The sequence below is a fragment of the Temnothorax americanus genome, unplaced genomic scaffold (assembly GCF_048541705.1).
Source record: "Temnothorax americanus isolate GAGA-0224 unplaced genomic scaffold, ASM4854170v1 Scaffold2, whole genome shotgun sequence".
Taxonomy (NCBI): domain Eukaryota; kingdom Metazoa; phylum Arthropoda; class Insecta; order Hymenoptera; family Formicidae; genus Temnothorax; species Temnothorax americanus.
The window spans coordinates 4,351,519-4,378,113 of record NW_027509338.1 but is presented as its reverse complement, the minus strand read 5'-3'; the positions used below and the strand labels follow the sequence as shown (position 1 = coordinate 4,378,113).

The following is a 26,595-nucleotide window of genomic DNA, read 5'->3' as shown; positions in this document are numbered from 1 at the left end:
TGCGGCAGTCGACAGAACCCAAGAATATTCCGCCAATATTGAATATTTTTTAATAAAAAAAATTTAACGTATTCTTAAAAGTGTGTACTTTCATGTAGAAAAAATACCAATACCATAATTCATGTTAGGTTTCCTTAAAAAAATTCACAAAAATTGCCTTTTTTTCGCGCTTCTAATTGGGTATTCCCCCTTAATGACTCGATTAAATCTGTTCCGACCCTTTTTCGTCGTGTTAATCATTTTACTCGATCTTTCTGTTACAGCGACCACTCAATCAGCAACCGCGTGGACCGTCGTGGACACCCGACGCATTGCGAGTGTGGCGAGGTGACGAGGCCCTTATGACGACGCGAGGAGACGGCCGAGAGTGCCCTGGCCACGTCGCAATCCGACTTCTAGGCCTCGTTCACTCCTCCCGCCCTCGACCGTCCTTGAATCGCTCGTTGAATTCCGCATGTTTTCCGGCAGCATTTCATTCCGACCGTCCCCACTCGGCACCACCACCACCACCAACACGTGTACAAACGGAACATTCGCGTTTACACGCATACGTAAACACGCAGGCACACACACGAACACACACGAACACACAGGCGCAGGAACAAGGAAATGATCCTTCGATCCTCTCGAGGACTCGCCCGCCGACTATAAAGAGTAGAGGGGCCCTGCGGCAGTCGCTACATCGGTTACCGCGATGTTACCACAATGGTTACTGCGTGGTTAATTGGTACAAATTGGCGGTTCGCAGCTGGTAATTGTCGTCAACTGCACGAGCTGGTAATTGAGCGGTGTGATTGATGAGATTATAAAAAGCGCGCACGAGACGAAAAACATCGTGCGCGTGAGGCGTATTGCGCGCGATCGAATGAAAGGTACGTACAAATTGGTTATCGTGTACAGGACGAGAATAAACACAAAAATCTACGTTGTTATATACCTATATTAACGGAATCACGCGTTGAATGACTTTTTGTAACTATTGATATAATGTTCTGGAAATATTCTTTTGAAAGATGCCTTCTTATGCAGTAGAGAGGAGTATACAAGTCTCTCTCGGATATTTTTCTTTCTTTTTATATATTGAATACGACAAGAGAGTACAAGCTCTATACTTCGTTAACAAGTGGAAACTCGAACAGAGTGCTACGACACGATAATCAACTGCCCAATTAATTTAAAAAGGGAAAAGAAGAAAACCGTGTCCCTTTAAAATATAATACTCTATAATTTTTCAGCTTTGTACCGTGAACAATATCACTATTGGCCTACGCATTAATTAGTTTCGTTTGATGATACCGCGCGCTTTGAATTCTCTCGACGTGCTACATGCAGAATTTGAATTCAGCAATCAATATTTGCCAGTCTGCTCGGGGATTAAGTGCAAACATCAACGAAATTCGCGAAACAATAAAGCGTATTAATGCTCCTCAAATATTTTCGGTAAATAAGAATTCATGCGTTTTGCCGCAAATACAATTACGCTCCTGTTACATACGAAATTGCGGAAATGCCGAATACGTGTAATATCAGTACACGTAAACGTAACGTATACTGATTGTACATACAACCAGCCGCACACTCACACGTTTATTGAAAGTTTCCTGCCACGTAGTATGGCGAGGTGAATGCGTCCCCAATTGGTTCCGCGCGTGGTTGGAAAAGTCTACGTTCGCAAAATTAGCCGAGGATCACGTGCGACCTTCCGAATTTCGGTATCGCGGTCACGATTAGTCAGGAAAATAACGGGCATACTAAAAACCGAGTACTTACGCTTTAATAAAAAAAAATCACAGAATATAATTAATAAATAATGTCGCATGAACGATACTATCTTCTCTTTATTTCCGCGTTTACTTCTATATTCTTCATTTGAATTTTTATATTTTATTTAATTCTATTGATTTCTATTACTTCGTGCAATGTCATATTGCACGAAGTAATATATTGTATAAGCTCTCTTTGATAATGAAAAAATCTCTAAAATTATATTTAATTATATCGTTTTAAATTCCATTATATAATTAATTCTCTTTCATGTAACAAACAGATGTTACACACATTCTTTATCTAGAGAAAGATATTTTATTCTTTTTTTTTCGTTAACTTCTGCAGTTCTATCCAAACAACGTAAATTTATCTTAAATCTATCGCGAAATCGACAGGCACGACTGTAGGCCTCGCGACAGCCAATTTATTTTACTGCCACTAGAAGGTCGTTATTCTTGAGAAAACGTCGAAATGAGAAAGAGAAAAATAGAGGGAGGAGGGCGAGGAATCGAGTTCAGAGAATCGCAGAAGCGAGGTATAGGCATCCTAACTGTATTCGTTTTCTCGATGTATCAAGTTGAAAAGATACAGAAGTAAAAAAAACTAATAGAATTGACCGAAGCTATCAAAGTCATCGACTTTTTATACTTCGTTTCATTATTGCGCGATATTAAATTTTCTGTAACCCGACCTACAATTCGCGAATATTTTTCTGAATTTTTCGCCATGCGTTTCTCTTTGCTTTGGAAACTGAGTTCGATAGATTGAACGTTGAGAACCTGGCGGACAGGATCGATAACGCGTTATGCAGCGGTTCGATATTTCTCTATCGCACGTGAACTTTGATCTTGAGTCGCGTCAGGAGAAGCGTCTCGCTGAACACTCGCGCAAAGAAACTGCACGGCAACTGCATTTTTCACGAGAGAGATCGGAAACTTTCCGAGGTCCCGTGCTCTTAATTTATATGTAAATTCATGCGCGAGACACCGTTAATGAAACAAGTGGCGGCGAGAGCGACAATTCACGAAGGACACGCGCGCGTAGTTAGATATTACAGCTACGCGCGCCGCGGTCTGTGGAATATTAACAGCGACAAATTTGCTGCGGCTATTGTCAGATTTCGATGCAAATTGCGTTCTCGTATTTATTGCTCGCCTCTCTCCGGGGAAAAAGAAAAAAAAACGTAAGCGCCCGTGCGACTTCCGCGCGAATATTGGGTTTTATACATATGCCTTCCGTTTCCCACGGCCGAATTGGCTCTCGATAAACGATATCAATTTCTCGGGTAGCTGGTAGCGTCTACTGCACACTCGGAGGCAGTTCATTTGTACGTGGAGTCACCTAATGGAGGCAGGAGCGCTTGGGTCGACGGTGATTAATGTACGAAGGGGGTAGCAGATGCATCTCGCACCCGAGTTAAGTATTACATTGTACGCCTTCGCGGAAAACGCATTCATCTCGCTGAAATATCCATATCAACGTCCAACTTGAAGCAAGATCTGCGACATTTATTACCACGTCGAATTCGTTTTTGCTTTTCGACGAGTAATTTATTCGTTCGCCCGAATTTTATTGGTAAATTTTAACAAGCGAAATCAAGCGCAGCGCGCGGGTTTCGCTTGTTAATAAATTATCAAGTGTCCGTAGAGAGCGGATGAAATTTCCATTATCAAATTTAATTATTTTGGAACGTCCTATACGCGCGATTAATATTGCCCTGCATCCTCATGACTCCTGGGAAAACGATTTATTTCGCAATTTTACTCGCACGACATAATTCTTTTTTTTAATATTAATTTATTATCTTTAAATCTTTTCAGTTTAACGCTGACAATATCGTATGACTTTCAATTACGATCCAATCGATCCAATGATGCTTATACGATTCATGTGCAGAGTGATTCCACTTTTTTTTTGGAGACTGCTCTCCGTTGAACACCTAAGCACAAATTGCGGGCAATTTTTAAGCGCAGATAACAGAATTTCCTTTTTTTTCTACCTTCACTGATATTTGGTATACGCTTTGGTATACACTGGTATACGCTTGCGTGCTTCTTTCTGCAATTACGAGGCAAGCGGTTTTTGGAGCCACTGAAATTCGCCGCGGCATGCAACGCGATTTGCGCTTACGAGTCGCATGGAATTTGCACGAATACGTAGCCCAGGTGTGATATGATCTCTTAAGTAAAAAAATAATTTGCGTATGTTCCGTGTTCTCCGATTGGATGGCTTTCCACTATAATACCATACTTTCAATTCGTGCGCGATACGAATTTCTATACGAATCGCGTTGCCTCGTAAAAACGGCAATATTATTCATTTTTATTTTTATACAACTTGCTAATTTTTAGAGAAAAATTTGTGTTGAATTAGAAATATTATTAATTTCCTTATGACGCGCGTCACGCTGCAATATAAGTTGTCAGACTGTATATTTCAGATTTCTGGCTGAGTCATGCAGTGTCTGTGCTTAATTATCGGCGAAATGCAAAATTTATGACACAAGTTGTCGACAGGCATGCGGCGTGCACGGTGAAATTATGCGGAACCGGAAGATCGAACGCTGCATTATGTTGTCGCACACTAGATAGAGTATAAATACCGCAGCGATCAACGTAACAAAATTTTCGATCGAAAATTAAGCCTTCGTTAAAACATTTGAAAATAGTTATTCGTTAAACTCACGCCCAAACAATAAATTAGTCATTTTAAAGAAACCGTGCAATCGAAAGAGATTTCATCACTGAATCCGCATGAAAATTATAATTAGAAAATCTACATCGGCGAAGCTCCAATCTAACCGCTGCAAAATATTCCACGCGATTGATATGAATCTTCTACGCTTTATTGTACACGGATTTGGAGATATATAGAAAGAAGCTAATATACGAACATTCTATTGTTTGAGACTTTCAAGGATCGCAAGGGCCAACTCGTTTTCTTCTTCTGCCTTTTACTGCCGATCAAGCCATTAAACGGATTAGCAGAGCGAAAAAAATTTTAATTATTAAAAAAAACTCCGTTAATGTTCGTGTTGTGTTCGCTAAAATTACTGAAATATAATATCCAAGCACTTTTTAATTGCAGTATTTTTATTACAATTTTGAAAAGAACAAAATACGTAGATGAAACTAATTATATACGCGCAGAAACGAGTAAATTATATTTTTACTTTTTATCTTTCATGGCTTATCCCGCCGCGGCAGCTTAATTATTAATCATCCTTAATTATTTATCAATCGCGAAGCGACAGCACTGCGCTTCAATTCATATCGCTTCGCCCCGACGACGCATCCGCGCGCTTCGACGACGTTATTTCGCAGTCGCGACCCTTTCGAAGGTATCTGATCAGAGACACCGTCAGCACACATTTAGCGTGCGCTCCAGATGGCTCGTTTTCACGAATCACGTAGGTATCTTGAACGAGAATCTGGGGCAATCGGATGTTTGTGTCGCGTGAGGGAGAGAGAGAGAGAGAGAGAGAGAGAAAAATCAATTAACGACAGCGGCGAAACGCGTTATACACCGACGCGTGCACACATCGCGAAGTGCATTCGCATTTCGTTGCAAAGCCACTTGGCATTGATCGTGTCACACGACGTTTGGGATATCACGAGGGCAGCATAATGCGATGGGCCCTTAAGGGTCACGTTGCGGAAAGCGATACGCGGAGACACGAAAGACGGCCGCGTGACAGAGGGGAAAAGGAGAACAGCAATCGATAACTCGTTTTTTAATCTGTGCCATCTGTTGCACTCGTCGACGCGGCGATACATTAATGCAAATGTATCTCGCTCACCGTTGTACCCGCGTGTACTTTTTGTTTTTAAACGCGATACAACCGTGAAACAGTATAAACAAGTCATGATACGGTACGGGCGATAAAAATTTAAAAAAAGAGCCGTACGCTGCAAAACGTATGCACGTGATAATCTCCGACTGGTATTCGCGCGGATTTCGATTGAATCTCTATTATACCGTGGAATTGCGCGTGTATTTTTGTTACGGATATATTACGCTAATCGCGATGTGTGATTAGTACAAGCGGGATAGTACGCAACTAAATGGATAGCGACCTACATTTTGTACTAATAAAATTATATATATTACCTGCACTATATCAATACTAACATTGACATTATGTATGGAGATATACTGTATATTAAAATATTTATATCAGTTTAACTTCTAATTACAAAACAGTTTTAACGATGTTATTTTACATTACGTTATGTTCCATATATTCGGTGGCTATATTTATTTCAAGCGAAATTCTTCGTCCTTCCAAAATTATAAAATTCCGCTCACTCGATCACTCGAAAATGAAACAATTCGTGTTTCAAAAGCCACTCGTAGATAATGAGACGATATGAGTAACGGATATAAAATCTGAAACAGAGACACGCACGCTGTCGTTATTTGTCGTTTTTCTCTCAACACGCGGACTCTATAGGAGAAAACTATAGCTTAAGATATAGATAGAATCTAGTTACTCGGTAAAGAGTGACGTTGGGGGCACGCGTCTACTCAATTAATTGATGTCCGATCAAAAATTGGTAGAACGAACGTTTGGGAGGATCGAGCGTTTGACGATTTCGGCGCGTGCCTCCGAGATGATGCGTTTAATTAATTATATGGGCACTGCCAGACTTGCAAAACTTTAATCAAAAGTACACACCGGCACGGCTAATCAAAGACCCGTAATCAAATCGAGCCGCGATTTCGTCGATAAGGACAAATGTACACGTTAAGCGGAATCGAGCACCATGGCGATTTTCCTATGTTATACCGGTTGTCTCGGAAAAATGCCGTCAGCCTTATCTGATAAATGAAAATTTATGCAGCTTGGACACAAACCTGTATACTGTATTTTGCCTTTCGTCAAGCCGACTTATCTACGCAAAATTGCAAGAGCACGTTTATCGGTTAACGTTTGATTGGCACTTTTCGGAGACAACTTGCATATTGATGCCGGGAGAGAGCTCTGACCACAAGCCACGAGAAAAAAAAGCCGCATTAATAAGGTCACGAGCTTAATGAACCAAAAGAAAAATACTATAAATAATAATAAAAAAACGACCGGGGAAAAAGAGATGAGGAGCGAGTAAAGGAAAACATCTCATAGGAATTAATGACTGTTGTCCTAGATATGTCTAAAGAAATAAACGAGCCGAAACTTCGTTAAGGATTTTGTACGTTGACTTCGCGAGCGACCCGGATGGTCGTCAAGGTCGCTGGTGAGGGTGTATCACAAAGAACTACTACTTTCCTCGTACACGACGCGCGATGCTTGCGCGTCTTGACACCGCACGAAATTAAGAGGGGCGAGCCAATGTCAATGCTGTTATATCGCGCGATCGAGGCAATCGTCGACGATCAATGGATCGTTCGATTTGGCACGATCGACGGATCTCCCGTGATCCGAGACGGGATGCCACGTGATAGGAAAAAACTTACAGAGCTAATAAATTATTATACTTGTAATTAGTATAGCGTTTTGAATTAACACGAATCATTAACACACACACACATACACACACGCGTATTCACATACACACGTACGCGACACACGTACACAACACACGTACGCGCTCGTGTCGCATACATACGAATAAGTGTGCGCAAATGTAAACTAGACGAGCTTTAGGCTAATCAAAGGGCTCGAATTCATTGAATGGGAGCTCGCGGATAAAAGATGATGCGGCACGGTATCACTCGTGACTTAATTAAGGACGTTAAATAGCCGCCCGATGTTGGCATTTAGCTGGTCTAAATCGCAGAGGGTTCGTTTCTACTAATCATAGTATATACTGTTGAGTTTAATCGATTGTGAGATACGAGATACTTTATTATTATACATATGCGTAGGCTATACGTACGGAGAATCATATTTGAAAATCGATATTTCTACCGAAAACGTTTGTAAGGTGTGTGTTCACGTATGTGCGCGGTAGCAATCCGATCGGTCCCACTTGGCGGTTATATCACGTGGCGAACGACGAACGGCGAAAAGAACGCGCGCGTAATACCTTCCGGAATCACGCCTAATACGTGCATAATAAATGAATAAGGGGATCAGAGCAAGAACTTTTATTCCCTTAATTAAAAAGTTTTAAGATTTAAGAATGAAGTGATAATTGATCCGAATCGTGAGGCGAATTCGTCTGTCTCTTCTGGTCTACCATCTAAACTCCCGTGCTGGTAATGAGAAGCAATTACTTATCCTTAATGAAACACATGCATATATTAATAGCAGATGTCTGGCAAGTTGCGCGTCCGAGTTTCGAAATCGACTCGGGGTACAAATCGCCCCATCGGGGTTGAATGCATGGCGTCCTTCGCGCGAATGCAATCTGTTCTAGCCGTCCTTTCTCGTCGCGGATCTCTCCTTGTCGGTCTGACCTTAATTGTAGGCTAACCTAGATTATAGAAGTCAGAGGCAATTCCGACGAATGAACAATCTCGGAAACGATAAGGCTCTCCTGCTTTATCATTAAGCCTCCCGGATCACCCTGTCTTGTTGCGAGTTTTCAATATTCAAACCGTTGCCTCTCCTCTACTTGGAATTTCCACGTAGAACGATCGAAATACTTAATTTGTAAAATTGTTAGCTAATCGCATCTCTGCTGATAATGGCTTAAATAATTAAACTCGTCCGCGAGAATAATTATCTCGAAATTAAGAGTACTACAAATATCTTCCTTTTCTGCAGCAGCAAATTATTAATTAATGACAATATATTATTGGACCGTTTCTTTATCTATTCACGCGTATGTTCAAAATAGTCCTCTGTCTTGAAAAAAAAAATCATAAAATGTCTCATAAAAGTATAGAGAGATCAAGATATGACAAATTAAATGCAGTGCAAAAAGAGCGAATATCGCGGACCGACACAAATGCAAAATTCCTCGCATGTTAATTCGCAAATTAACGCTGTCGCGCACGCTCAATTAAATCGTTGAATTAATTTGTAAAGCTGCTCATAAAAATTCGTTACGCCCGTTTGCAATCGAACGAAACGTAATATTCGGTATTAATGTTTCTAGAGCGCGATATTGTTTCCTGGCCGGCGCGTGTGTCGTTGTGTTTGCCCGGGCGATAGCCGTATACAACGCGGTTAGATGGCTCAATAACCAGCGATGTATGCTTCTGGTGACCCGCCTCGCATCGATCATCCGCACATTCGACGAGATATCATTTCCTCTCTCTGAGACTTTCCAGAAAATCTTGCCCGCGCAGATAGCGGATTGGACAGGTGTCATCGACATATTTCGCGCCATCGAAAAATCTTCTCGCCGGGACACCTGCTCTTCGATTACATCAGAAACGTACGTTTTCATCGACAGATCTTGTCAATCCATCAAGTTTTTTATTTTCATTTTTTTTTACCTTAGCTTAATTTTATGATGATGTATCTCTCGGTTGTCGCGAGAAAAGTTATATTATTTTCTAAATGATATATCGAGTCATATCTTATTCAAGATTTAAAGACGATAGAGGAAAGACCGTATAATTGCTATACATTCTTATAGGCTGTGTTATTTATGTAAACGTTCGTTCATAAATACAGAAAAATATATTAAAAATATTTTGTAATTTTTTTTCTAGTAAAAATATATTATTAAAAAAAGAATTTTTGTAAAATTTTTTGTAGGTTCTGTTGGTTGCAGTCCTTTTATGTTAAATCTCAAACTGGTCGCCGAATTGCTAGACATCATGCCTAAAGGAGCGCTCTCCTGGACTTATTTTCGTATCGAAATTGAGTACACAGTTATGTGATATAGTTCGTCGCCGCGTATAAACCGCCGCATAGTCAATCGCGTTTCCACAGAGAAGCTTCGAAAAATTCCGTCGACGGGTTGCTACTCGCCGCAACGAGAATGTTATATATATATATACGTACGATGTACAAGTCCTGATTTTGTAAAAGCAGCAAAACATGTTACATCTAGAATAATAAAAGTGATATATATGAGGTTTTATAAAAGCTATCCCCGTTTCTCTGAGGAGCAACTGTTTCTTGCCCGACATTCCACACGTCTTTCATCTTCTTTACGTCATAACCACTATAGGAAATTTTCTGACGCGCGCAGCAGGTTCGAACTACTGTGGAAACTTTCCCGCCTCCCGGGAAAAGGAGTAAAACTTTTCGAGGATTCTTTGGCAGCACGAAGCCCCAGGGTGCACATACCTAAATTGACCTTTCGCTCGAATTTCATTTTGTCTTGATTTCAAATTATTCTTTCATTGCATACAAATTGCGAATCTAACGTAAAAACGAAGTTCCTCTCTTGAAGAGTGATTCATTATTTCAGAATAATTGTGTATCTGATTGCAAGTTTCCAAAGTAAATAATTTTTAATTTTGTTCCTCGAGGCTCTCTTGCGTATACCTAATGTATAACAGAATAATATAAAAATGGTTGAATCGAGAATCTCGAGTACGATAAGAAAAAGCCGTTCCAGAATGATGTAAAAAGTTTCTCTCGTAAAAGGGAAGGGTAAAGGGTAAGCCGCAGGCCTTCGACTGTCAAAAAGCCTCGGATGAATAATGTTGCTCGGAAATATTTATCAAGCTTTTAAGCGACGTTATGTAAAATGGAAAATACGTTTAACATTTCAATATTTGAGCATAATCCCGCGCCGTGAAAGTTTTTCTAAGTTATTAATTTCAGAAAAGAGTTGGGTCCCCTAATTTAAAGAACATAAGCAGCTTAAAAATAATTTTAAATTTTATTCAAATGTCAAATGTTAAAAGGATTGTTACAGTGAATTATAATCAATGCAATTTCAATTTCATTTCGTGTTTGGTTCAGACATGCTAATATTGTAAAGACTTGCGTTTCAATATTTTTAACATTCCATTTTATATTTAATGTACTGCCCTGTTTATACGGCTATTAAAATCATAATCTCTATTCATGACAGCCACATACGCCTCTTTTATCTCTTCCGTGTTTCTTGCCAGTCTTCATGGTCGGTATCATGTATGTTACGAGCAGTAAATCTGCACGTATCCCACAAATTTTTCCGGAGAAAGACTGTTGGTTTTGCGGAAGCGTTATTGCAGATCCCAGCAATGTTCTCCATTCTCAGGACGAATCCCCCGGAGTTCTGTAAAGTATAAAACGAGTATTTACGTTTTTTTTCCACCGACCGTTACTTCTCGAATAACGTTTACCGACTGTCTTCCCGTCTTCTTACGATCGATATTAATACTACAGGAAAGTTCCCTAAACTCGGTGCTTTTAGGGCCAATCACGAAATTAGAAATTTTACCTTTACACATTTCTTGCTGCAGTTCCACCCTGATTAATGATGGAGATCGCTATAAAATCTGCAACGTTATCCCTTAATTATATCGTAACACGCAAATTTGGCGTGGTGGCTCGCTTAAAAATGGAATTCTTCGATCGCCCCCGCCTGCGAAACGCTCCGCCCTCCATTCACGTCCCCGTTAATAGCGACCGCACTTGAAATTGCATACACGTCGCCAGTTTAAATCCCGGATGTTAGTGGCGTAGCGATGGCACCCCGGTCGATCTCTCCTATAATCGGGCTGTTTTTATTCCGTCCCATGCCATTGATCGCGTGTGTCGCCCTTTTCTTCCATCCATCCGTCGATCGACACCTATCACGCGACCCTTTTCCGTTCTTGATCCCACCTAATCGCGGAGGACTACGTCATTCTCGACGAACGATTGCCTATTTGCAAGGGTGTGGCCCGGTGTACGTACCACCAGCCCATTGAGTTTCTGGGCGCGGTGGAGACCTGAATGAACACTCTTAACTTCGCCATCCAGCGTAACGATCTTTATGCAAATTGGCCTTTGTTAAGTGTGCACGAGATTGCCGCATGTATATGTGTATGTGCGTATGAGTATGCGTTTCTGTCAGAGATTCTATTCAGTAATAACACGATATTTTTACTTCTGATAAATTCTGGTAGAATTCTCATATCCGTTAAGGTTCACATAAACACGCAAAAATAATTTCCTACCTGACGATGTCGACTGCGTGCGAAATGTTTTTCTCGTACTTAGAACGCAAAAGAGATTTGTATCATCAATACTCTGGCTTAAATCTAAGGCGCACGATTAATAAGCTACGTTCGTGCGAGAGATCTCTTAACATCAGAGAAAAATGATATCGAGAGAGAAAGAAAGAGAGAGAGAGGAAAATCATAATCCCCGAGAAGTGGATCTCGCGCTCGTTATAGGGGACGAAGGAATGGGTACCTCACAGGATCTTCGATACACAGGAACTTCAGACGGAAAAGAGGCTGGGGATGCTCTTCGCGGAAACAGGTAGCTCGAAGAAACGATTCATCGGCGGGGCTTGAAAAGAACGTGGAAAAAGGAGCGACCTAGTTTCACCTCCCACGAAGACCACGACCCCCACCGATCTTTTTTTTGTCACGAGTCGAGGGGCAGGCTCGCAAAGTTAAGGACAAAGACAAACGTCTCTCTCTCTCTCTCTCTCTCTCTCTCTTTCTCTCTTTCTCCACGCAGAAGGTCGGACCACTCGGACCGACCGGCATGACGATACTACACGGCGACACGCAAGTCTCGTTAATATAGTTGTTTGGATTTACTGACCCTTCTGCGGCGCAAGACGGTGAGGCCTCTTCGCCAAATATTCGAGAATTCGATGGGTTCTCGAAGGCAGCTGTTCGACAGCTATAAGTAGCTGCGACCTTTCGAGGCTACGGAATATCGAAAGTTCGCCAAGTTCATTATATTCCGAACTTCGCGGCGTATTGCGGCTCGGCTACTCGGTACGTATACTTTTCAGTAATCGATAGTTCGTAAGTACCGGAAGCCGCTACCTCAATATACGCGCGCTGTAATTTGGATCAGACCGGCAGATTTATATACTATACATTATAAGTTTATACATTATATTATGTACGAAAATAGTTCCGCCCAGAAAACAAAAAATTATAGAACAGTTTCATTACATAATATGAAAATACACATCGTTTTTTTCTTCTTTGACTTTTTAAATCTATATTACGGCTATGCTATATGCCATTACCTTAGATTGATATGTGAATTATTTGGTAAAATATATTAATTAGATTGGATATAATTCTTACAACGTATATAACTTTATTGATGCGTATAATTAATTTACAACGCAAAATGATAGATTTATATACTCTATACATGAAATTTATTAATTATATATAAAAATAATCTCGTCCAAAACACAAAGAATTACAGAACAGCTTTATTATATGATGAGAGCACGCACATCATTTTATTCCCCTTTGATTAATTAGATTGGATTTAATTATTTTACAACATATATAACTTTATTGCATATAATTAATTCACAACGCAACACAACAGATTTATATACTATTCATTAAAAATTTGTAATTATATATCTATTACATAAAAATAGTCTCGTCTAGAAAACAAAAAAAATTACAGAATAGCTTCATTGTATGATATAAGCACACATCTCATTTTCTCTTTGATTTTTTTTATCTATATTGCGGCAAAGTGCCATTTCCTTGGATTGACATGTGAATCGTTATTAAAATATTAATTAATTATTAATATTAATTATTTTAACGTATATAATTTTATTGCGTGTAATTAATTCACAACGTAAAATAAAACTTCACATCGTCTATCTCACACTTTATTGGAATTATTAAAGAGATATTACAGAAAGATATATTATAAGAAAAAAGTTAAATTGCGTTATGACGATCTTACATAGCCCGTTAAAAGTCGAGTGATGTTATTTAATTCAAGAGTCACTTGAACTCTCTCTCTTCAGTTAATTTTAAATAACGTTTATGGCAATGGCACTTTCGCAAACTCATTTTCTTTAACGGCAAAAGGAAAAAACGCCTTATATAACTGTCCCACCCAACGATTCATATTTTCCTGTTCCAAATCAGGGTCAAAAAAAAAAATTCAAGCGCGAGTGAAGAAACGATTCCCGGTCGGATTTTTAAGCGGGTCATTCGCGACATAAAAAAAAGGGTGACGAAAGGAGACGGAGTCGCATTAGCCGATCAGCTTTACGGTTTACAGGCATGATGCGAGAACAACTTTGACCTGGATCGCCGTGCATAACTACTGGCCGCTGTCATCCTTCTCATTCTCCGCCCTCTCTCTTCAACCCTTTCATATCGTAAGTTTGCACGCGCTCCGTGTCGTGCACCCCGCGACCACCGACGCGACCCCGCATATATGCACCAACCACGTCGCGTAATCGGATCCGCGATAGAGCCGATGCGCGTTATGCCGCACGTCGACGATCTCTCTACTCCGTCTCCCGTATTGCCGTGTTGTCGCCAATATAAATCCGCATAGATTCGTAGATTGCGCGGGATGGCCGGCGGAACGCCGCCGGTCCCCGGTATAAATAAATCGATCACCGTAAAATGCTATACAAGTCGGTCATGTTTTTAAAGCAGTCAAGGTAATGTATATACATATCGCCCAGCTGTCCCTTTTCGTTGGACCGACTCCGCGTGCTCGCTTTCTCTCTTCTCGAGGCTAGTGCACATCTATACTATTCACTTAATCATGCAACCCGCACCGCAAATTATACAGCCGTTGACCTACATATCGCCCCAGGTATAACATGCCAATTCCGTTTCGATGCGTTCGCGTGAAAACGCGGGGATTTGTTTAGCATCAAGGATGCACGCGCACGGAGTATGATGTATCTTTCATTTATTCGTTTATTTATAAAAATGATGAGTACGAACACGGTTAGTGTAAACATTGCCGACATTTTCTGTGACGAAAAAAAAGCGGGAATAGAAAACATTCATTATCTTTGAACGAAAAAAATAAAAAACTTAGTTTTATAAGTTATTATTTCCATAATATTTATATCTCTGAAATGATATAAAATAAAAATTTAAGCATTATAGAATAATACATTCATTGTATTTTTATACGTTTCTGGCATAAAATTTTTCTGAAAGATAAAACATTATATCGGTTTATAAAATTTCATCTCTGCATTGCATATCTTCTGCCGCTACCAATAAGATATTCGAGACATTATTTGTATACACGGCATTCATTTTCACGCTTAACAATATGGTAATATTCCGTATGCATTGGAACAAAGCTAAAATTATTCGCGACGGAAGGAACCCACGGTCGCGGAAATCATGCAAACTCCGCGCTTCGTCAGTATATCGGGGAGTACTCTTCGTTTGCCACGGCGAAGTGGTGCTTATACGCGAGATCGACGCGAAGATTGTCATTCTGCGAACGCGGGGCGCCAAATATCGATTTTAGATTTCATATACTGTCGCGTAACTCCGACGGTCGCGTGCCCCACTTTTTCAGAGGGCTATCCCAGAACCCGTCAATCGATCGTGCATGAATTATCGATCGCTGACTAGGAAATTGAAAAAAATGCGGCGCGTTCTAACAAAATGAAACAGACTTCGAATCTTATAACCATTAGTATATTCTTTCACTCGACATCTTTGTGCATATACTGCATGCCTAATGATATGCTTATGGATTGTTACCATATATATTACCTAACTCTCAAAGCGAAACCGACGATATTCTTCTTGTCTCATTACGCTCGTTTCGGTATTCAAAGAGATTCGAAGTTAAATTCTAAACTAGCACGTAACTGCAACTGCAGAAATGTAATATGAAATGTGGGCTATTTAGTCCAGATTTTGAATTAGTGCTCTACTGACCTGAAAAAGACCACGATATCGCTATACGTATATATATATATATATATATATATATATATATATATATAAAGTAAATTAAGTTTAAAACATTGCGGTATCATCGTGATGATCATAATTTCTTCGCATACATGGTCTGTTGACCACATATCTTTCCAAATTCTATTTCGTGAGATTATTTCGTATAAAATATATCAAGTGGCCTCAACACATGATTAAATATTTTCTATGTTAGCATAAACGTATTCATGAAATCGCTCGTTTCAGTTGATATTTCGTAATAGGAAATGTCAAAACTATATCCCGTGCTCAAAGTCGTAATTTAGAGCTCCGAAATGTTATATGTCGTTCATAAATGCTGTGCGAATATCACGGCTCTCTCTCTCTCTCTCTCTCTCTCTCTCTCTCTCTCTCTCTCTCTCTCTCTTCAATGCGTACAATTAAAAAAAAAATTTTTTTCCTAAAACGGACTATGGTCGAAAATATCGGGTGGAATTTTGTAATTTAATATTCGTCAGGAATCGAGAACGACGTCACGAATTTTTACAAAACGGGGCGGTTGCTCCACATCCCGCGAACCTTCAACGTTTTATCTCGGCACTGTCGACCGATAATCTCTCTCGGCAAAGTGATTTTCCACGTCCCGGGCGCTATTCACTATTCTTTTTTCTACGTCGCTCGCGGTAACGCTTTTGATCAAGTTACATGACGGCGATTGTATCGCTGCGAATGATTATGTCCTGTAACCTTTTCAGATGAGCTCGTCGAATTATATCCTTTCGAGATATCTCGGTTAATTCACGGCTACACACCTGGTAACTATATTTGCATGCAATTAAAGAGTAATTTTTCGCGTTTATCTTTCTATCTACATATTTATCCACGAAATTAACGATTGCCCGTACGTTACTACGGCAGTGTATGCAAACATTGTTTGACGTTGTTTTCACATATAACGAGTAAAAACTCCGTAAATCGTCGGTGACCATTTGCCCGATTGCGAAAATGCCTTAAATCCATATTTAATTTTTCACAATTAGCAAAAATGGTTTCGGTGGACGTATGCCAAATGTGTGTTCGGCCTAATTATTTTCCGAGACACCTATATCAGCCACACAGGTTCGGATACGGGATCGCGGATGGATCTTCCCGAGGGGAAAAAACGACGTTACTTAGCGACGTTCGAAGGCATTCCCCCAACGGACGTTGGAAGATTCACAGCGGTACGCGCGATCGGGCTTGCTGCCAAACCAATTCAGCTGCAATAATATTTGCATAAACTGGATTCGTCGTGTCGGATGCATAAATCAGGCAGCGACACGCGCGGCAACGCTCTTTCGCCCCGCAATAACGACTATGGGGAAGAAGCGGCCTTTGAGGCATGCCCATTGCAGTATGCGCCGCTTGGTTCAGGTACGTCAGCCGTACGATAAGTGAATCGATTTGCAGGAAATCGAGCCGTTTATCGCATTCCGTACTATCCCACTTCGATAAATTTTACTTGCCCGAAGGCAGGGAACTTATGCTTTGCATTATATCGCCTAACCATTTGTAAAGTAGCTCCGTTATGGATGTATAAATTTTTTATAAAGTAACGTGAATGTGCACGATAAATTATGACATAATCTTCTCATACATTATGTTACGTCTATTAAAAAAAAAAAAACCCTTCGTTTCGAACGAGTTAAACACATGATCTTGTCATTCCGTTTGAAGCTCTAAGATAAATTCTAAACTCTGAAAGATATAAATCTTGTTTATAAACTTTCCTTTTATACTGGCCAAGTTGCTGATCGCGACTTCTGTTGTTGTTACAGCAGCAGTGTAAATAACGCCGTTGTTCTTATTGGAATTCTCGCCCAGAGTGCCGATCAATCGCGGGCGTATTTTTCGGGATCGCTTGTAACGGAGAGCGGGAAGGAGTTCTCCAGGGCTTTCTCGAGGATACGGGCAAAACATTCGATGATCATATAGACGTGAGTTGGCCGAAATTGAAGAGTTTGGTGGAAGAAGAATGTTAGTTCCGTATCGCTAAATTTTTCATGAAAAACAATAAATTGGATATTTAAGAGTGTAATACTTATATTTCAAAAGTATGATTACAACTTATGATTTATGTAAAGATTAAGATACGTTTGAAGATGTAAAGATATTTCTTTTCCATAAAAAAAAAAAAAAAAAAAAAAACAAAGTTTCCTCTATGAGGAAGCGAAAAAGACTCAACTCATTTTTTTTTATTATAATAACCACCTTTTTGCAAATATCGGTGTACTTTCTCGGGTGTACTTTAATTGCTAGACCGGGTAACCAGCTAGTAATGTTATATATAATGTTGCTAAGTTGAAAGCATTGTCGTAAAATATTTCTTTTATTAACATGATGCAAATAGATTATATTGAATAATAAAATGTTTGGTATTTTTTTTAAATATAAATAAGCAATATCTCCAGAATATCTTCTTTTTAATCAGCTCGAAAGGACAAAGCTACGTCGCACTTAAGACGAGGTAAGGAAACTCCAGTTGTAAAATTTGATTATGATACAGCGCACTTTTCGTAGCTAATAAAAAGAAAAAAAAACAGTTTTATAGAATACCTGTGTAAAGGGCAAATGAGAAATCGATAGCGCGGAGCTAGTTTACGAGGGAGCTGCGCGGAATCACACGATGAGATTTTTATCGGATACCTCATAAAGCGGGAAATTACACGAAGAAGAACTCGTTCTATGCATTGCTTCGCTCGCGCCAGTGAAGTAAATTGAAACATGAGATTTTTCTGATCGGCATCCCGCGATTACCGTTACCACGTTATCGGAAATGTACATTATGGAAAGCGCGAAAGTATTTTCGATGCAAAACTTAAACGCTCTCAATGTCTATTAACGAATTGGAAAAACTTGATCTGTTTCGCAAAGATTTATCGCAAGTATTTAACGTACGTGTGAGAGCTATAGAATACGAAATATCATAAAGTTATCTTTTAGATATAGGTACAGCATATACTATAACTCGCATTTCTTTCTATCGCTCTTAATACATTTTAAAGTGGAATATCATAAAAAGCATGCGAATGCGTAATAAATTCTCCGGTTGGTTTAGTATAACGGCTTTAAAATCCCGTAAACTAAGAGGCAAAGAAGAACAAGCTCTCTTACACATTTATTCCGCGAAGTTTTCCCCACGAAAACGAGTATATAAGCGTATATTTGGACTTGCAAAAAATTTAACGACGCATTCACAGAAGGCTCCGGCGCACACGGCAGCGCCGGCGGATCTCTCGCTTTCTCGCTTCGGATCCGCCCGCGAACTCGGAAACTGCAGCGCGATGCATATTACGAACGCGTAACTGGCACGGAAAAGTCCCTCGAACGAGACAATTTGTCACGAGTGAGTGCGCGAGACAAAGACGCATATCGAACAACTCCACGCCATTCCCGTAGCCCGAAGGATACTCGACCGTTCCTTTACTTATGCGACATTGACGGAAGTCTGCATTCGCTGACGAGGCGAGCCGCAGGAGCACCGGCGCGGCGACTGCGAGAGCGGAAAATGCATGTCCGCTCTAAGTGCTGTCGCATAACCGTCGATGGTGATAATATTTCGTAACGTTGTATGACAGTTGACTTCACCAAACAAACGAAATGAACTTGGATAACGTTATTAGGCACCCTCGTAATCATTATACTGTACTGAATCTGATAGAAAGACTTCCATTGTTTAGAAGTTGTTCACTAGAGTGCTCATTATTATAAACGCATTTATTTTTTATTTCTTTCAAAAATAAATGTTACTTAAAAAAAACACTTTATTTTAATACACGGAAAGAATGGTTTTGCTAAAATATCTAAAAGTTTAGCTAGATACAGATCTGAAAATAATTTTGTTGCACCGTTAAAATAATTATGTAGAAAACTCAAACTGAATGCTAAAATATCAAAATTTTTTACCAGTATTATCATCATACTTCAGCGACCTACTATAATTATTTTGATAATACAACACAATTTGCAGATCTGTATATATCTAGCTAAATTTTTAGATACTTCAGCAAACCCGTTCTTTCCGTGTAGGGTGCCTAATAATGCCAAATATTATGGTATATTGAAAACGGGAACAAGAAGAATCATGAATATTGTCGCGATTACTTAACTAAATTCAATAACAGTGTACCACAAAATAGAAAGCTACGGTACAATTGTGAATAACATATTTATTTGACACAGAGAGCTCGCGGTCAACCGTCATTTTCACGAAAAATGTGCGAAGTAACCATCAATGCTGTTAGAAAATATCGCAAATCGTCGCGTCGCGTAAAAGAGTTACGGTGCGTTTCGCGTTTCGCTTCGTGTGTACTTGGCGCGAGGACACTACCGTGTCTCTTGATATATTACACTAAATTAAAAACATAATTTGAGCCGCCGGACGATAAAATATAATGCATGTCATGACGGAAGATGAGAAGATATGAAACTATTGCATTATCTTCGCAGAACATAAAAAAGTTTTATGTTTTATTCTCCGTGGCGTGACAAAACGTACCGCAATAATGCAGTAAGATTTACATTAAGCACTTTCACACAAAGCGCTTTGTTTTTTTGAAACGTAAAAAGGTATAATTTATATCGTTGTCTACCGCAACCATAATGCCTACACGGAAAACGGAAACACGGAAAACATTATTTGAGGTCACATGTGTAATAACACTAGCAATTACTAGATGGCCCGCGAGCAACGTATGTTTTCGTTATTGAAATATACTTAAATGTATAATATAAGCACGCATGTGTGTGTGTAGTTATATAAGTTTGGTATCGTATACAGGACTTACACATATAAACAGTTGTCAGAATGTATATGATTTCTCACTATACATATACTAATAATAAATGATCTATTATGGAAAAAGTATGGATCTTTATTAAAGATCTATCTGAGTTCCACCGTAGAGATCGATAGACGTCGCATGGCGCTATGGATAGATTGTACGGATAGATGGGCGTTATGTTCCGTGAAGACTGCAGAATCTTCATAAAAAGATGCAACATTTTGAATTACTATATTTATGCTACCGCATTAATATACGTTGATGATTTTGATGTTGAACAATTCCTGACAGTTGAAAGTTTAACTCTGTGTAAAAAACATATTCAATGAGATCCATTAGCAACCGCCATCATATCCGAACGTTCACGGAAACTGCTCACCACTTGTTCGAGTGCTGCGGTAGGAATACCTTTCTACAGCGATTTTGAATGTTGATTTTCAAATTCTCAATTGTGCGAAGGTTATTCTGGTACCTATAGACGTGATCTTTCAGATCACCATAAATGAAAATCATAGCCATCATAGGAATTTAAATCCAATGGGGAAATCGAGTTCATGATGAAATTGTTCCAGATGCCGATTAAATATTACTCTATATTATATTTATTCTCTATATTGAATATGTTTTTATATAACATCAAACTCCCAGTTGTCAGAAATTGTTCAACATCAAAATCATCAATGTATGTAATGCAGTAGCCTAAATATATAGTAATTCAAAAGTACTGGGATCTTCACGTGAAGATCTTGTCTACGCATGTAAAGTGATAAGTATACATAACGATAACAATTATGTAACACCTTTTGTGAGCACTTTCCAAGTGAGGAATATCATGCTTCCATTTATTCTGCGCAATTAATGATCACCTGATGGTGTTTGGAGATCAAATTCGCTGCTCGTTGTTAAACTATTGTAATAGCTTAGGTAAAATGTCATGTATCACTAACCTGGCGAATCAACAGAATCATCATATTTAATGAAACAACATCGCGCAACATTCAGCGCGATTATCTTTTTATGCTATCTCACCACGTTTTTTCCTATGTTTCTCTCTCTCTCTCTTTCTCTTTATGGCTACATTTTATAAAAATGGGACATTTTAAACTGTCCGTAACGACGGTGCTTTGTTTGTTCGCGATCCCAACCGTTACATACAAACACGTGCACGTAAATATATAGGGTATACACGTAACAGTAAAACTCGTCATATAATTGCGCTTTCCACGATTGTTAATGGTCGAAACGCGCTTTCCAAAAACGTTCGCGGACAAAACTTTCAAAAACTCGTAACAGAAGCAGGAGGCCCCTGTCATTAGTTTCTCTGTAGCTCGTAGGCTCCAGTTTGGAAAAAAAAGTTCGCGCGGCAGAGTTTTCAATTCCGGCAGCGTATTCGGCACGGAGGAATTTATCGATACTGTGAGACGCGTATTGAAGTCTCATCGCACCAGGTGACGTTTTAAAATCGCTCGATGATACTCTTTCTCGCGTAACATTGCGCATATCGCTAATGCACGTTACGTGTCGGAAAGGGATCGCGTGCAGCGCGAGAATTATTCCCGTATACGCTCCCGTATACGATTGCATATTCATGGCACACCGTAGGACCGTGCGACGTGACGTTCTTACATTGTAATCCCGTAGGCGCGATGCGATGTAGCGAGAAATGGAGGAGAGAGCGGAAAAAGCGAAGAGAGAGACTGAGAGAAATCTGATTACATCCGCCTTTTCGCACCGCGACGCGACGCGCGCGCGCGCGCGGTCGCGTATTCACACGCCCCCCGGCATACACATCGACGCGTCAAAAGCACAAGTCGCTTACGCACGCACGCACTGTTCACCGTCATTTACGCATGAGCCGTTCCGGACGCGTGTACGTTGACGCGGGAGTGATCGAGATTGAGGGGAATGAATAGACGAGACGGCCGACAGGAGCATCGTGGACCTTAGACGGATATGGGTATATCGACCTGCGCGCGCGGTAACGGCTGCAATCTGGTTGTAATCTTCCGGCTAATATAAACGACGTACGTCCGACTATCCAGTCAACAAAATTAATCTTCTTCGGTGTATTTTAGGCGAGGCACGCTGTTGCGCGCGGAACCACCAAAAAGATAATTGGATTAATTACCGCAGAGCTCGTGCGTGAATTTCAGCGCGTACACGCCTCGCTAGCGAGATTACGTTGAAACATGTATATGTATCGCCAGGAAGAGAAATTGTGCGATAGCGTGCGAATTTAAAACCTTCCAAACGTTTAAATTCCTTTTCCGGAAAATATATATATGAGATAATACCTTAACACGCGTGTGTGCCAAAGCTATCGACATATTCCCTCTCTGGTATATATCTGTCATATACTCTAATGGTCTTATTCTTAAATCCTTTATCGATTGCCGTGGGCGTATCATTCCCATCACTGCCGATAGCGTACGTAATCCGATATAGTCCGACTGTGTACGTGCGACTGCAGTGTAAATGCACAAATACCCAGGCGCACTTCCTTTAGACATTCCTCTTCTATTGCCAACTTTCGAGAGTGTTACTAGTAGTGGTCTGCACTTTTGACGTATCTCAAGTTGAATGTAATTCCATGCAAATGGTATTCTCAGCCTCTCCCTCTCGATATCTTATCTGCTTCGTCGCCTTATCCATCCCCTTTGCAAATATAGCAAACGAAACGGTACAATTTTGATGATTTGTCGCACCGTATCTTGGGTCACTCAAAACGGCGTGCAATTTTCCGTATTGTAAGTTTCCATATATTACGTGTCTTTTATATACTAAAATTTAACTTTAATAAAAACGCTTCGTATTCAAGTCGTCGACTCTTCAAATTTGTTTGATCGCTGCACACCGTTTTTGGCTATTCATTGCTGTACATCGTTATCTTTTTGCTATTGAGTTATGAAAACGCCTGCCTTTCAGTTCATGTAAACTTTGCGAGTAAAGTGGGACATGCCCAGGTGCGCACCATGGCTTTCGGTTTAACTCAAGAACTTCGTCCTGCTTGATCCGTCCTCCAGACGGCAGATAAAATAAAATCTTTGAATGTGTGTGTGTGTGTTTTTTTTTAATCATTAGTTAGTGAAAAAGCGCTTCTTCTAGAGTACATCGATGTCGTGATAAATTTAATCATAATGAATTTTGAAAAATTCATAAGTCACGCATTTCATCATATATAAAATTGTTTTATCTTTGCACATCAAAGTATAAAAAACTGTTAAATATGCTATATAAATTTAAATAAAATTTTTGAAATTATTTGGCACAAATATTTAATAGAGAATTATTAAATATATAATAGCGGAAGTTTAAATGGATTTGAATGGAATTTGGACGATTCAGCGAGAACACGGAACCAGAGAGGTAAAATGTGTTTCATAAAATATTAGATTAATTCTGCCCCTGTCTGAATGCACGATGATACTTAAGATGTTCTCGTATAGCTCAAGCTGCGTTTTCTTCTTGCAATAACTTCCGTAATTATTTCTTTGCTAAGCACAAGCGTGCGAATAATGACCGTTATTATTCGGAAAATATTGGGTGATTATTTGCCGCTTTAGATCGTAAAATGCGGTCGAGCATTCGATTTCTCTGATTTATTTTGTTTTTCTTACCCTCGCGAATTGTGTTATACGACATGGACCGTTCTATCATCCCTTTCAGCTTCACCATTTACGCGAAAATTAAACGCGCGTTATCGACACGTGCAATTGTTTGGGATAGGCGCGATATCGTTTTATGCGGGTCGTGAACAGTGAAACACATGTAAAATGTGGGTCACTGATTCCACGATTTTAAATCATTTATTGTGCCCGCGTCGGCAAATATATACTCACGTGGCTCGCGTTATTGCACCGCGCCGCTGAATACCGTCGGTGATATTTCTATTGCAACCGTATACGAATTAAGCTGTCGTCGTCGCGTAGATCGCGGTGTCGAACGACGACGGGCAACGACTCTGTCATGAGGAAAGGAGCTTCGACGACGTTTTGCCGTTTCTTACAAGTGACACGAGGAGCTGGGACGAAGGAGAGGGGGGGAGCAGTCGTTACCTATATAAACGGAAAATCAATCAACGGCAAACGGAGGGAGAAAAATCGTCGCGCACATTGAGAGCTTGCAGCAACCGCTGATGTTGCTGTGCGCCGCGCCCCGTTCCTGAATCATTCATCATGGAACGCTCGCTCGCCGATTTCGTATCGCTTCCATCGAAATTACATTTTCGATCTCGGCGATGAGGCCACAATTGCAGTCTAGCTCTTTAATTGATTTAGAATGGACGCGTTGATAACGTCTCTGAAATTAATTCGTCGAATATAACACGTTTCATTATTCGCCCACGAGAACGAATTTATCACGCTGGGAAATTCTCTGCCCTTTTCGAGCTACATAATTATTTGTTGTGAAATGTACATAATTTTATTCGCCGTTGCAATAACCTTTCAGTCACGTAACTCATAACTCTATTATTTGCCTGCGTATATTAAAATTTTGTAATTTTTCGAGAAATAATTAAAAACATATATACACATACAAACATATACGTTCTTTCTTTTTTTGCTCATTTTTATTTTATCGAAATATTTTTACAATTATCTCTTTACTCCGTATATTTTTGCACAGGTGTAGAAACTATATATCACAGTGGTAGATATAATTAAATTAAAAATTTAAAGAAAACAAGAAAATAACAAAATAATCTCGTTTGACTAAGCAAAAACTAAATAATTTAAAACGGCCAATTTTCGAGCAAAACAAGAAAATTTACATCTTTCTCTCACCGTTATGATAATAAACTAATATTGAATGTGCGTGCCGAGAAAATCGCTCGATTTCGATGTAACACGATGATCATTCCATTTGCATCAGACTGCGCGACGCCAGAAAAAAAAAGAGTACATCAGATTGTATTCTCTTTTTTGGCGTGTTTATTTTTATAAAAGTTTTATCTCACGCTACATTTGATTATCAATAAAGTGTGCATCAGCATAGGAGCTTAAATCGATCTGTATATCTCAATCTTGTAATACAAACTATAATCATGTAAAACAGAATAAATATATTTTTAGCACGTTTCTCTCGTGTGTGTGTGTGTGTGTGTATATATATATATATATATGGAATATAAATATTAATTGAATTAAATAAATTTTTAATTCAAATTCTTTGTTCTGTATATGCGAACCGTATAATACGCGTTATCCATTTTCTCCGTAATATGGAACATTCACGTGTGCAACTTGTATCAAGCTATACTTTAAGCCTAGTTGCATCGTGTACAAATATACGAGTCCGTAAACGTCCTGTAGCGATCACGTGAATATTTTATATCTTGCTATAGCATAGATAATTGCGTTATGTTCCACGTTTTATGGCCTCGTACGCGCGAGAGTGTATTGTCACGCGTAACGGCATCACGTTTTGCATCACGTTTCAGGCCGTTCTAAAAAAAAAAAAAAAAAAAAAATAACGATTATGGCAGTGAAGAATTTTCCCTCAACTTTGGAACATGCCGGTTCATAAAATTTTTATCGATACGATATTTGCTGCAAAATACATGAAAAATGCCAGCATCAGTATTAATAAATTTCAATCAGAAATTTGAGAAAAACATAGAACGTATGCGTATGCATCTCTACACGTGCTATTTAATATTTACTATGATATAAATAATTATTTTTATTAAAAGTGATCAATTCTCCAATTATTATTTTCGAATATTAAATCGCTCGTCAAGCAAACAGTCATTATTATATACGTTCTGATCAAAAGAGAAATGTGGGAGCTCGTGTGAGAGTTAACGTTTAATTAACTTTCCAGCTGGATGGAAATCAGAGCAGGCCAACTTATCGTGCCGGTAATTAATTCGGACAAATACGTTTTCCATTGTTCTGACTTCGTTGCCAAAAAATACACGGTTGACTCGATCAATCCGCAAAAAATACCGCTACTCGTTACACAAATGTGATAATTAATTACGTAAACTGAAGAAACAAGTATTATACTTTTCACGCTATACGTTATATTAACTGTTCAAAATATTATTGCCACGGTTCGGTAACACAATAAATTACTGACAAAAGCAACGATGGGATCTGGCTATACAAATGAAAAACCAACGACAAAGGTGAACGTTTTCAGATCGATTCGTTATCGCGAAGAAAAATCAAGTAAAACAATTCAAATAAAACATTCTTCAAATTGCACGGTTGTGCGTATATATAACAAAATTCGCGTAAGTTCGTTCGCAAACTTTGAAGGAACGGAGAATTAAACGAAGCGTACAAATGCCGATTTCGATCAATCA

General features: G+C 39.4%; 1 protein-coding gene and 2 long non-coding RNA genes across 3 annotated transcripts in view; 2 read left to right on the top strand and 1 right to left on the bottom strand.

Annotated features, from left to right (window-relative positions):
- Positions 1-6,799, top strand: part of Teh1 (tipE homolog 1 phospholipid transfer protein) — a 35,298-nt gene extending 28,499 nt beyond the window's left edge. Inside the window, exon 3 of the mRNA XM_077405628.1 lies at positions 264-6,799. Within this exon, the coding sequence (XP_077261754.1) occupies positions 264-345 (82 nt within the window). The 3' untranslated portion in view covers positions 346-6,799. The remainder of the gene's footprint in view (positions 1-263) is intronic.
- A 4,008-nt stretch (positions 6,800-10,807) lies between these two features.
- LOC143897197 (uncharacterized) lies at positions 10,808-24,864 on the bottom strand. Its single transcript, XR_013256872.1, has 2 exons — positions 24,125-24,864; positions 10,808-10,880 (listed from the first exon to the last, which is right to left on the bottom strand). It is a non-coding gene; the product is annotated as an uncharacterized LOC143897197 (long non-coding RNA).
- Positions 10,889-17,657, top strand: LOC143897196 (uncharacterized). Its single transcript, XR_013256871.1, has 2 exons — positions 10,889-16,875; positions 17,283-17,657. It is a non-coding gene; the product is annotated as an uncharacterized LOC143897196 (long non-coding RNA).
- Positions 24,865-26,595: the final 1,731 nt, after the last annotated feature.